The sequence below is a fragment of the Pygoscelis adeliae genome, unplaced genomic scaffold (genome assembly GCF_000699105.1).
Source record: "Pygoscelis adeliae isolate BGI_AS28 unplaced genomic scaffold, ASM69910v1 Scaffold108, whole genome shotgun sequence".
In the NCBI taxonomy this organism is placed as follows: domain Eukaryota; kingdom Metazoa; phylum Chordata; class Aves; order Sphenisciformes; family Spheniscidae; genus Pygoscelis; species Pygoscelis adeliae.
In genome coordinates, this window is record NW_008825498.1 from 5,186,737 (window position 1) to 5,199,826 (window position 13,090).

The 13,090-nt window shown below is 38.3% G+C and overlaps 1 protein-coding gene and 1 non-coding gene across 2 annotated transcripts in view; both read left to right on the forward strand.

The window, feature by feature from the left end:
• Window positions 1-12,685, forward strand: part of DSC1 (desmocollin 1) — a 41,614-nt gene extending 28,929 nt beyond the window's left edge. The window contains exons 9-16 of the mRNA XM_009331481.1: window positions 1,406-1,591; window positions 3,034-3,293; window positions 3,510-3,652; window positions 5,414-5,629; window positions 7,255-7,488; window positions 9,489-9,610; window positions 11,475-11,711; window positions 12,488-12,685. Coding sequence (XP_009329756.1) covers window positions 1,406-1,591; window positions 3,034-3,293; window positions 3,510-3,652; window positions 5,414-5,629; window positions 7,255-7,488; window positions 9,489-9,610; window positions 11,475-11,711; window positions 12,488-12,685 — 1,596 coding nt within the window. The remainder of the gene's footprint in view (window positions 1-1,405; window positions 1,592-3,033; window positions 3,294-3,509; window positions 3,653-5,413; window positions 5,630-7,254; window positions 7,489-9,488; window positions 9,611-11,474; window positions 11,712-12,487) is intronic.
• On the forward strand, window positions 10,863-10,934 carry TRNAE-CUC. Its single transcript has one exon. It is a non-coding gene; the product is annotated as a tRNA-Glu (tRNA).
• Window positions 12,686-13,090: the final 405 nt, after the last annotated feature.

Sequence of the window (13,090 nt, forward strand, 5' to 3'; positions counted from 1 at the left end):
CCCAGCCAAAACCAGCACATTCTCCACCCCTTATTCCATACCATTTACGTCATGCTTGGGTCCCATGCTATCCAATACATCCTCATTACCCACCACCCCCATTCCCATCCTTTGATATAACACACAGATATTATTCCTTTAGTCTATGGACCACCCCTGTGAAATGTCTGTAAAATGTCCACAAATGTCCACAAATGTCCATTGAGTTCATTTAGCCCATGACTTCGGGCTCCGTCTGTTATGGTGGTCACTCAGGACAGAAGAGGTGGTGTGTTGCGTGGAGTTACTGGGCACCAAAGCCAGCTCAGGTCGGGTCACTGCTGCACTTGCACTGCTTCTGGTAAGGCTTGTCCTCCATTGGTTCAGGTGGTTCCTGCTATAGTAATTCACATGACACGCAGCTCAAATCATGGGTTACAGCAATTTAAAGGTATTTCCGTTACAGTCTCCACCCCTGGTCCCTTTGGACCGGGTTACAGGCTTTAACATTGCAATGAACAGTTGCAAATGAAAATGTTACTGTCAGTGAAGTAGATGCAAGGATTTTCACCAAGACTTTCTATGCTTTTCCAACTTTTTTTTTCTTCTACAGAAGTATTATTTAAACCACTTCTTGTTCACCAATAGCTATAATTCAGCCTTAAGTCTTTGCTTATTGCAGCCATTTGAATTATTCAGGACAGACAGTATGTCTCAATAACTGTGTATACAGCTGAAATACCTCAGGAGATTTTGTAATATGAAATTTATGAAAAATAATTCATTATCCATGAGGAATACATGTATCTTCTCCTTTCCACTCACTATTGTAGAATATCACCAGTAATATTAATTCAGAATCACTCTTATCTGTGCTTCTTGAACTTGTACAGAATAACACAGCTCTTTAAAAAGATAAAAAAAATAAGAAAAACCCTTTCATCTTTTGCCATCCAAGGAGAGATGTATTTTACCCTTCTTGGCTTTTCTTCAAGTTCTTGTGGTTTGTTTATATATGTATTTTTTAATTTACCCCAATGCCTTTTCTAATGCTCAGCTTGATCATGTTGTACTCAAATTAGCATCTATAGCTGATGTAACTGAGGGGCACTGTGCTAATTTACCTTTCCTGGAAGGAGAATTCCAGACTTATGTCAGTGATAGTTTGAGTGTATGAAGGAGCTGAGATTTCAATTGTGCTGGCAGAAAAGGTTTACTGTTTCACTTAAGGTGTAAGGGAGGAGTGGGGGAAATAGGCTAATGCAGGAAAACAAAATAAATCATTACAGCAGCTTGGTAAATTGACCCCTTGGGTTTAAGTAGTCTTATGTAAATACAGTGTTCTTTAGTCCTGCATCGTGGAACAGTATTCTCTGATTTAAATTGGTTGGGGTTTTTTTTTTGTTTTTTTTTTGGATACTCCAAGTATGAAACGCGAGTGGAGGAAAACAGAGTGAATGTAGAAATACTGAGAGTCTCTGTTGTTGATCTTGATGAACCTGGTTCGCCTGGCTCAGGAGCAGTGTATGAAATTATAAGAGGAAACGATGATCGGTCCTTTGAAATTACAACAGACAAAAACACAAATGAAGGAATACTGTGTGTTGTTAAGGTAAGTAAAAATGGAACTGCTAGAGGAAAATTTGTGTGTCTTCAGGTGTTGCTTTTAAAACCAGTATTCTAGAACTCATTCAAAGAATATCTCTAACTATCAGGCAAATCATGCTTTCTTCCCGACCTGAACTCTCTTCTAGAGCAGATTGCATAATGCAGTGCAGATGAGGCTCGTGTGTGGTACATAACCTGTAAAACTCATCTTCCAGACTACTCCTCAGTTTTGTGTGTGCAGACGTCAAGGAATTCCCTTTGGTTTGTCATTCCAGAAGAGTTTGGTGCTTTTGCCTGGTTCCACAGTTGGAGTTGTTTAGACTTAGGGATGTAACTGCAGAATGCTTCGTAGCTGGGTTTTTAACAGGAATGAAGTGTGGCAAAGGAGGGGAGAGATGAGCACCTCCTCCAGTCTTGTTCTTTCTGGGAGTTGATTAAACTTACTAACTCAGCATAGAAGTCTCCAGGTTTTATTTTGCAGGGTAGTGACTTCAGGTTTGCTGTTCTGGGGTGTGAGGGAGTCTGCATACACATAAGACTGTGTAGTTTAGTTACTTATTATACCCGGTACTTTACAGATGTGAGGTAAAAGGACCACTGTACCTGTACTCCAGCATGTCCCTTTGCCTCTTCATGCCTCTTTTTCATTATCTGTTAAAACTGCAATAGCAGGTAACTTCTAAGGAGCAGAGAAGATTAATATTAAAATTTGAAGATGTAAATCGTAGGGTAGAGATGCCAGTTAATTTTTTTTTTTATTTCTTTATTATGTTTTTTGTTGCTGGTAATCATTAGAGCTTTTTCTAAAGCTGTGTCCCTGGTATATGAACCCAGCTGAAATTTCTTATATTTAGTGTAATGCTGTAGGGGACTACAGAGTATTATGACTCTAGGATATAAATAGCTCTATTAAAGGCATACGATGACCTTGGAGAAGTTGTCTGAAGAATAAATGGTAGATACTTACTGATCAACCCCACAAGTTCAGACGTATTTGCAATGGGTGAAGTCTTACTAGGAGATAAATGTAGGTGCTAGCAAGAAGCGTGATTGACTTGTGCTGGAAAGGAAATACACGTAACCTAAAATAATGGCCAACTAGATACAGGAGGAGAAAATCCCCCACCACATTTAATTCTTATCTCAGTTCTAGTAGTAATTGACTATCAGAGTATTCATCTAACATTTTACAGTGGTGCTGCGTACCTTATTAGGGGTAGTTCCTCAGGTTCTTTTCTTTGACTAACTTAGAACTTTTAACTTTTTTTTTTTTTTAAATCACGTCCCTTTACTGTGTTTCAAGCTGGATGTTCCAGAAGGATAGCTGACGACTTTTGTAAATAAAAGTGGTACAGTTTTATCTATTTAATAATTGGGCAGTGAAAACAATGCCAAGTTTTGTATCGGCTTGAAGGAAAAAAAACCCAAACCCCACCTTTGTTACAGGGACTGGACTACGAAAGCGCCAAGCAAAGGATCCTCGTGATTGCGGTCAACAATGAGGCACCCTACATGCTGGCACCACATTCACAACAGCTGTCCCAGAGCACCAGCTCTGTTACAGTGCATATCCTGGATGTGGATGAGGGGCCGGTGTTTAAACCCTGTCATTTACGCCTAGACGTTAAAGAATGCGAGGAGATTGGGACGAGTATTGGGAAGTACCTTGCAGAAGATCCAGAAACTGGAAATAGTGAAGGCATATGGTATGAAACAATGTTATCTACTAGTTTATTTGGAGTACAGCATGGGTGGGATATGGGAAGGAGGAAATAGTTGTTGATGCTGTGTATGTGTGTGTGTGCGCACACACCTGAGTGTGTATGAATGCCTGTATGTATGTATGTACATGTATGTATGTACATATACCTGTGTATGTATATTTGAGATCTTTAACTAAACAAACAAATTATTCTTGACAGCTACCGGATACCACCTGGCCAATGTAATTGGATCAGCATAGATGAAAAATCGGGTGAAGTCAGAACCATTAAAGTCTTGGACCGAGATGTAGGAGAAATGAGACAAGGTCAATGCAATATCACAGTCCTTGCAATAGACAGAAGTGAGTACTGAATGTTGTCAGTATTCTTTGTGGTCTATAACAGATGTTTATGTGCAAATGTAGTGTGGGGACAGCTATACTGGTTCAGACCAGAGGCCCACCTAGTAGTCCATTGTCTTGTCTTTGGGATAGCTCTATCAAATGCTTAGGGAATATTATACAGCAGGGGAAGCATTTAAGAAATCAGGGTGAATTCTCAATGTTTTCAAAAATTGTCTGCTCCCATTTAAAATCCTTTGTTAAGTTTAAATTGAGAGATTTTCCTGTGGATTGTGTTCCTTTTATTTCCTGACTATTTTTTATAAGTGGTAGCACCTGGCAGCCGTGAAGTTGACAGCAGAGAAAGTAGAGAGAGAGAACTTTTTGAAAAAAAGTTGTTGACCTTGCAACTCTTACAGTTTCCTCCTCTGTTTGACTTCCTGGTGTCTTGCTTTTGGAAACCCTTAATTTAAAAGGACTGCTAAGAATAGCTGTATTCATTGCTGTATGTTATTGCGCTCTTACTCTTATTCTCAGTCATCTAAGGTCTGTAACAGTGTTCACACTGTGTGTTGCTCAGGTGACGAGCTCTTACAAATTATTCTGATTGTAAAGGAAGGGTTGTACACTCAGATTCTCAAACAGGTTTTGGTTCTGATTTAATGTGAGTGATCATCTATTCTTTCTGATTAATTTGGGTATATGCATTTATTGTAGGAAAAGACATAGTTTTGCCTCAACGTCATCTAGCCAAGAAGATTAAATACACCTTTCACTTCCCAAATGCTAAGTGTAGCAAATGGATTATCTAAGAAAAATGTTAGGCTTATAGGTCAAACTTTTAGTTCTAAAATATGTATCTTACATTAAAAAGGAAAAATGGACTGCCTGTATAAATCCAATGGCAGAATTTAGTTTGAGCCCTTACATGCTTAAACATCAGTGGGAGTAAAGAGCAGACCTTTGGAAGTTGCTTTACAGCTAAAAATTCTAACTCTGTCCAAAGCTTGCATATTAAAATTAAATGTAAATGATATGAATTTAAATTGTTTAGAACTTCTGTTGCATATAAAGTAAACATGATATATGCATCTGCAATCAGGTATCTCTAGAGAAAATTTAAAAAAGTAGACTTAATGTAATTTCACTGGAACTCATGTACAAGCATTGACTATTCCTGTATTGGAAAAAACGTAGTTAGGAGAGAGAGCTCATTCACTTCTTGCATGTAGACTTTGGTGACATAGTAAGTGTCACTGCTGAATCCTGCTACTGCATGGTGACTCAGAGGGAAGAGGACAGAAAGAAGCCCACTGTTTCTGAAAGTGTTCGTGTTCCCAGGGGAAATGAGGGTAAAATAATTTATTTTCTCCTTCCAGAAGTAAAAAGGCTGGAGACCTTCACTTTCTGCTTTTGACTCTCAGTTTGGCTTAGCGTCCTTTACCTCTGATTTATGGGCTCTTTCTCCTCTCATCCTCTTGTTAGAACAATATCTGTCCCCACACAGATACACGTGCTCAACAAAATACATTGTCTACACATGCAGAATATGGAGCTTTGGGAGCTGTTAATCCATTGTACAACCAGCCAAGCAAAGAGAAGCAGCCAAGAGAGAGCTGTGAGAAGTCCCTCTCTCTTTTTGGCTAGATCAGCAGCTGCTTTCCACCCTACTTCTAAACTTGGATATTACAGTTGATGGTATTTCATTGTGAAAGTTTGGACTAGAAATAAATATGTGAATGTTAGAAGTAAGTGCTAAAAGTAGTTATTTTTATCTCACAGATGGCAAAACAGGCACTGGAACAATTCAGGTTGTCATCCAGCCTGGGAACAAGAATTACCCACGAATCACTAAAACCGACTATATAATGTGCAGAGACAGAAAACCGATCTGCCTTACTGCACAGGATGGTGATGAGTCTCCTTACAGCACACCCTTTGTATATCGCATAACTGACCGTAGCTTGGCTTCCATGTGGAAGATAACCCGACACAACGGTATGTGAAGACTTCCTCCTCCTCACTGAGCTGTAGGTTGCCAGAGGAGGCTTTCCTACCTCTCCCTTGGGTGGACTGTAAGAACAGGTTGGATGAATGTATGTTTGGAATTGGTGTAGTCAGTGGGGCTAACAAGGTAGCCTTGATGATCTCTAGCGGTTCCTCAGTTTCATTTGCTGTACAGGAGGTCAAGGGTATGCCAGAAATAAAGGGGAACGGCTAAAGTATTCTTTATCTTAACTGTCCTGGGTTTGAAACAGTTTGCAGAAGTTAAGAAGGTGGCACTGTTGGCATCACAAAGGCAAGGAGAAGGATATTATATTCTGCCTCTTAAAGCATAAACAAGAATCTGTCCCAGCATCCTTGGGTCAGCAATCAGCTGCTGTCTGAAATTATGATGTAAAAAGATTAGGTGGGAGAACAAAAAAACATGTAATGTGTTGCATCACCACCTCTGGAAAAGGAAGTATACATTCATAATTCATAAGGAATTTAAGAATGAAATGGCTAATACTCCGAAGAAAAATACAACTTTTGTTAGGCTGCTGTTGTGGTGGAGAACCGGAAAATTGAAACTTTACCTAAAATTGATTACAGGCTGACTAAAATAAGCCTGGCAGTTTTTTTTCTCTTAGTACTGCCGTCAGCCAGCACATTTTTGGTAAAGCTGAGCTGGGTGAAAGAGAACATTACCCTTAATATATTTGTGTTAACTTTTATAATTTTGATAGAAGTAGATAAACAATTTATTACCAAAGGAATCACTGCTTCCTAAAATTTGCTGATATAAAAAGTTCTAGCCGATGGTGGTTTCCCTGGGGGGTGCCAGATGATGGCAACAAGAGCAGGACATACATTTGCTACTATGTTGTCATGAATTAGCCTGAAAAGGGTCTGATTCTGAAGTGTTCAGACAAACATTCACTGATGAAAGGCAAAACAAAGCAAAGTCTGAGAGCAAAGACATCTAAGAGTTTCAAGGTTTATATTAGGCAAATTGAAAAAAAACATTTGAGATGGTACGTGTAGTTTCATATACCTCATTGTAAAGCAACCATTATGTACATCAGTATCTATCTTGTACATATTTTTTACAAATGATGTCTTTCACCCTTTAAAACATGTGGTCACTAATCATTGCCACTAAGCGGTGCAGCAGACTAAATGGATTTTACTTCCCACTGGATATAGCCATTCCCACTGAATATAGCAATAGAGCTAAAGAGTGGAAGAGGTATAAATTAAGTTTATGATTAATTATTCCAATCACACTACCAGAAGTCCTTTTAATAAATGTCAGTTCAGTTGATGGTCTTTACTAGTAAGCCCAAATAGTGTCATTTACCATAATGAACTGAATCAACTTCAGATTTTCAAATCATATGTTGTCAGAAGGCTGTATAAGGTTTGCTTTTTCAGTTCTAACATTTAAAAGGTGCTGAAAATATAAATCCTTCCAAGATGTAGTTTTGTGTCAACACATTTAAGCTAGCCTTAAACTAGCTAATGCAGATCTGGTAGCAGTATAGCTGTAACACAAGGGAAGATTGTGATTATGGTCGTGTTTGTGACAACAGAGTTTCAGGTATTGTTAACACTAGATCTGGTTTTGTCTTTTTTTACAGATAATTCTGTGTATCTTTCACCAAAGGGTGATACTCCATTTGGAATATACAATATTCCTGTAAGTGTAATTGACAACGGAGGAAAGGTGGGAGAGAACCTTGTTAAAGTGAACCTCTGTGATTGCGTTACTCCAACTGAATGTGATGGCGGCCCCCGTAGCTATTCTAACGGAAATGTTACTCTTGGCGTATGGGCCATCCTTGCAATGATCTTAGGATCACTATTATTGCTGTGTAAGTACACATGTTTTTTTAATATGAAGTGCAAAACACTTAATTTTAAACTTTGCTGAGAGAACCTTTTTCAAACTTGATTCAAACATTTCTTTTTTTACTTAGGCAGTTGTATAACCCTCATCACTGACTTAATGTACCTGCTGTATTTGTATTGGTATCACAGGATTCTTGCTCTCATCTTGTCCTGTAGTTACTGTGTGTGGATTTTTTTTTTATTCTTTAAGTACATTTTATGTAAGATGTTCTGTGTGTTCACGTTAGCAAGGCCAAAAAACCTGCATTCAGCGCTTGAACCGAAAGAGGATGGGATTTGTAGTGCTTGTCAGGTCTTGTCCTGAGGCGAGTATAGCAAAGTTCGTTTGTGAGTTTAGTCCTGGTTTTGGGATGCACGCTTCTGTTCGTAGGAATGCTGAAATCAATTTCCTAGAGCTTTTTGTGACCTTCCTTGTGTCATGGATTAAAACGTGGAGTATCTGAGACACGGGATTTTAGAAGAGCCAGTGTAGTGTTGAAGGACAGGTTGGATACTTCCGCAACAGACCAAACTGTTGAATACATGTTGTGTTACTGGAGTTGCCAAAAGACTGACAGATTCTTAGCAGGTTAATGTTGCTGTTAACCAGTGAGGTGGTGACAGTGATATGTAATAGCAAAGCCAGGTCATTTTTTGACCAGAATCAGACATAGTCTGACTAATAACATCTTTAAAAATTACCAGAGGACATGCTACAGTAACAAACACTTCAGAGTTTGGTTTTTTTTTTCTTTCTTTTCTTCTTTCTTTTCCATTTTTTCTGGTAGTCATCTACCTGTCTTGCCCCTGTTCAGTCTCAGCTAGGTGTTCTTACTCAGGTAGATAGAATACTGGGACCTGCACGTGTTCTGAAGGTTAGATAGATCTATGTTTTATCTAAACAGAGCAGGTACCCAAATTCATGATACAGCCCGGAGGTGGAACTTTCAGATGGGGGGACTGTGTGAAACGTCGCCTAGCTTTTTGTCACTACCCGTTGACTGCACCCCTCCCAGATAGACCCATTATTTTATTGTGGCTAGGTTTTACCCTGTGTGTCCTCTACTCAGTGCTGTCATGGATGCCTTCTTCCCATCTGTCAGCATCAGGATGTGACCCACCAGAACCACTGATGCAGATCTCGCTGACAGCTGATAGCTGCAGAAGCTAAATGAGCTTGAAAGTGGCTCTTGGCCATTTTCCACAGAAGTTATATATGTTCAGAGGTCAGATTGCTCAGTGGGCAGTTAGGCAGAACTGTTCTGTTCCTTGTGGGCTTCTTTATTTTTAAGCTATCAACTTGAGAAGGAAAGAGTTGTTCTCTGAATTAAACGTTAAGTCCTTTGTTTAGGAGAGGTATTAGTTGCTCATGATTCTTTTATACGAAGTCATTTCTGGCTGAGTCTCCATGACAGCATGAAGTAGTATTATAGGAGGAATAAGCTGAATACAAGGAATTAAATAAAATTGTTCTGTAACATAGTGCTTGAAGTCCTCCAGGGTTCTGCTGACCTTTTCTGTGAAGCAGAAGTTTCTGGTATTGGGACTTTTAGCTTGAATATTAGTTCCTTATGATATAATTTGACATCTTTGTATTCATACATGAAAAATTCTTACGTAAAACCTTGTTGTAAGCATAAGACATGATTTTTCACCTGGATTTGGTCTAAATTTTTTATTACTGTGAAATTTTGCCGTCACAGTGTTTTCATGAAGGATGCTTCCATTTGTTTTGGGGAAACCAAGATGTATTTTAGAAGAATGAAATAGTTCAACTGTGTAGTGAAAACTCCATATACTGTTCGAAAAAATGTATATATGTACAGTTTTGAGTATGGGCATTTTTGGAAATTATTTTTTAAAACCATACTCGATGCTTAGGCATTTAAAAAGGCTAATACAACAAAATTCATTATCAAACAGAAGTAGATGCCATTACGAGGTAAAGTTCATAGTATCTTCCTCACTTATTTCCTTTCCGTAGTAATCCTGATCACAATTTGTGGCTGCTGTGGCTCTGGGGTAATGCACAGGCATGTGACTGATGACTGTGCCAATCACAATTTAATCATTTCAAATACGGAAGCTCCGGGAGAAGAAGTGATGGTAAGTTGTCTATTTACTTCAATGTAGAAACATGTAATTAAGATATCCATAGCATTTCAGTTTGAGAACAGGACCACCTGCAAATAAGTGATTTAGTAAAGGAAATAAGAAATAGACACAGGGATCATTAGATGTGCTTTGCTATTTAACAAGAATTTGAAAATTCTTAGTTTAGACAGAGTTGGTAGTACCATATATATTTAAACATATCCTATAGTTGTTAGCCTGGCTGCTTATAATTCTTCCAGACTTTAACTGTTTGGTTGGAACTTTCAGGTGAACATTTTAATCACTTCAGTCATTTTCAACAATGAGATTAGACGGAAATTTACTATTTTGCCTATGTTGAATGTGTGTTTATGGCAAAACATTATTGCTTTTCCTTGGAAAAGGATTTTTAAATTTAGCAGATAGTCATTGTAAATTAACGGTGCAATTTCTGCCGTTCCTCTGAAAAATGGCCCCAAATACAGTTGATTTTTGAGCCAGTGGAAAAAACATAATTGAACAGTCCATGTTCATGAAATATGTTCTTGCTTTTGGCATTTAAACCTTTTTAAGATTCAGTCTACCATGAACATAGTCCAGCCCAGGACTGTGTTCATACACAAGGACTTAGCTCTTCAGACTCTTCCCCTTCTCCTCTGTCCCCCACCCCCTGACTTTGCCCTCCCCAAGAAAAGGAGATTAGTTTAAAAACCATTGAGTTTACTTCACATTGAAAACCAGGAAATCCTAATGGTGACAAGTGTCAAATTTCTCATTGCCTATGAAGCATAATGTAGTGCCATTATAAACTGATAATGTAGTTTTTAATTTGTGATTCCATACTAGTTTTTCCATATTTCACTTATTATACAGACTTCATGTGTGAGGAAGGAGAATTGAAATTATGCATATGACTATGTGTCTGGCTTAATGGGTTCCAGGTTGCTGACTTTGAAAACCAAACATTATTTTTACATGATAATTTAAGAAACTAGCTTATGGATTATAGTACAGCTTTCATTGGGATAAAGATTCAGGTTTTGGATCTCATATATTTAAATGCGGATTTATTTTTTTTTCCCCTTGTCATAGTACCCTTTCCAAAGACCATTTATTGATATTTATACACTAAGTACTAAGGATAGCTTTTTGCTCAACATGTCGCAGTGCAAAGCTGGAGACTTTTCAGTTTTCAGTATCGACAGTACCTGATTGCCGTTTATCCTGGTTTCGGCAGGGATAGAGTTAATTAACCACCAGTTAATCCCTGGTGGTCTAGTGGTTAGGATTCGGTGCTCTCACCGCCGCGGCCTGGGTTCGATTCCCGGTCAGGGAACCAACTAGTCAAGGACTTTTCAGTTTCTCGTGCTCTACCAACTGAGAAGGCTGGGGGTGCACAAGAAGCTGGGAGGGGGCACAGCCAGGACGGCTGACCCAAACTGGCCAATGGGATATTCCATACCATGTGACGTCATGCTCAGTATATAAAGCTGGGGGAAGAAGAAGGAAGGGGGGGACGTTTGGAGTGATGGCGTTTGTCTTCCCAAGTAACCGTTAAGCATGATGGAGCCCTGCTTTCCTGGAGATGGCTGAACACCTGCCTGCCCATGGGAAGTAGTGAATGAATTCCTGGTTTTGCTTTGCTTGCGTGCGCGGCTTTTGCTTTACCTATTAAACTGTCTTTATCTCAACCCATGAGTTTTCTCACTTTTACCCTTCCAATTCTCTCCCCCATCCCACTGCGGGGGGAGTGAGCGAGCGGCTGCGTGGTGCTCAGTTGCCAACTGAGGTTAAACCATGACACCGTTTCATCTTTTGAATTAAAAAAAAGGAAAAAAAAAAAAAAAGGTATCTCCACTACTGTATCTTTTTTTAGGATCACAATGTAATTCCTCTACAAAATACAAATGATCAAGGAGGATATGGAATAAAAACAGGAGATCAACAAACATTTGAAATGGTAAAAGGAAGAGGGCATACCTTGGAATCAGTCAAGGGAGGCGGACATCAGACTCTGGGATCAGTTAAAGAAGGAGGAGGACAGCCTATGATGGATACGTGTAGATACTCCTACTCGGAGTGGCATAATTTCACACATCCTCGTTTAGGTGAAGTAAGTATTCTGAAACTGGTTTTTTTTTTTTTTGGACTGTAGGTTCTGGTCAATATATACAGACTTTTCAAGGAAGACATGTACCTGTGCTAGAAAGGTGGCTTTCTGTTTTTGGTTTGTTTCATTTTTCCTCTCCTTTGCTCCCCTGCATCCCCTTTGGAATATTGCCCTTTCAAAAAGTCATCCTTTACATGCTTTAGACAGAAGTGTAAATGACTTTCTTTTCTTGGCTTAAACTATAGACAGTATGCTATTTTTCATTTAGAATATTTACTAATTTAGAATAATTACTCAAGCTTTTGTGAGTTTTTCTGAGAACGTCTGTTTGCTTTTATTCTAACTGCTTGCTTTGTACTAATTTAAACTTGATACTTACCTTAGCAATGGTGCAGGAATGAACGTACAGCATTAGAAATGTAGTTATTCCATGCTTTGGAGATCAAAAACTCTCACTACTTGCCTAACTAGTTATGTGTAAATCAGTCTTTTAATTTCGAGTGGATTTTAGTTGCTTGACAGGTTATTTAAACAGGTTCTTCCTCTTTTATTGTTACATACATGATTAGTGGAAATGATTTCTTTACTAAATACTTATATTTTGTAGTCTTAATGATATAGACCAATCATGTGCGTTTTTTGTATGTAGGAATCCATTAGAGGACACACTCTGATTAAAAATTAATCAATGAAAGGTAAATCAAAAGAAATTATTTTTATGCAATATGTTTAGGATAACAATTTAAGAAAATAATAAGGTGCGTTCTCTTCCTATGCAGAAGGTGCACCTATGCAGACAGGATGAAGAACAGAAGCATTCTGAAGATTATCTCCTTTCATATAACTATGAAGGAAAAGGATCCTTGGCTGGCTCTGTAGGCTGCTGCAGTGATCAGCATGAAGAAGAGGCACTTGACTTCTTAGATCAGCTGGAACCCAAGTTTAGGACATTAGCAGAAACATGTGTAAAAAGATAAATGTGCCTTTCACAGTGCTGAAAAAAACTGTAAATAAGTGGCTGTCATACTTTTGTGATATTAGGTATTTTGGAATTGAGGGGGGGGGAGAGGTTTATCAAAATAAATATAGACTGGTGAGAGTGTAACTAACTCTTACTTCAAATTTACAACTTTTTTTTTAATCTCTGCTAGACACTTTCCATCAAAAATAAGGGGTTCAAAATATTTTTTCTTTATGTTAATATAGTAATGCTAGTTTCTACTTAGATTATATTTCCTATTCTTTGTGATTACTTAAAATGCAAAACTTGGTGTTGTCATTTTAATTAATTAGTCAGCTTCAAAATTTTATTGTATTTGGCTTTGGAGAAGGAAAGCTTTTTAACTCACTGTTTCTTTGTTTTCTTTTAATTCTGTAGAAAT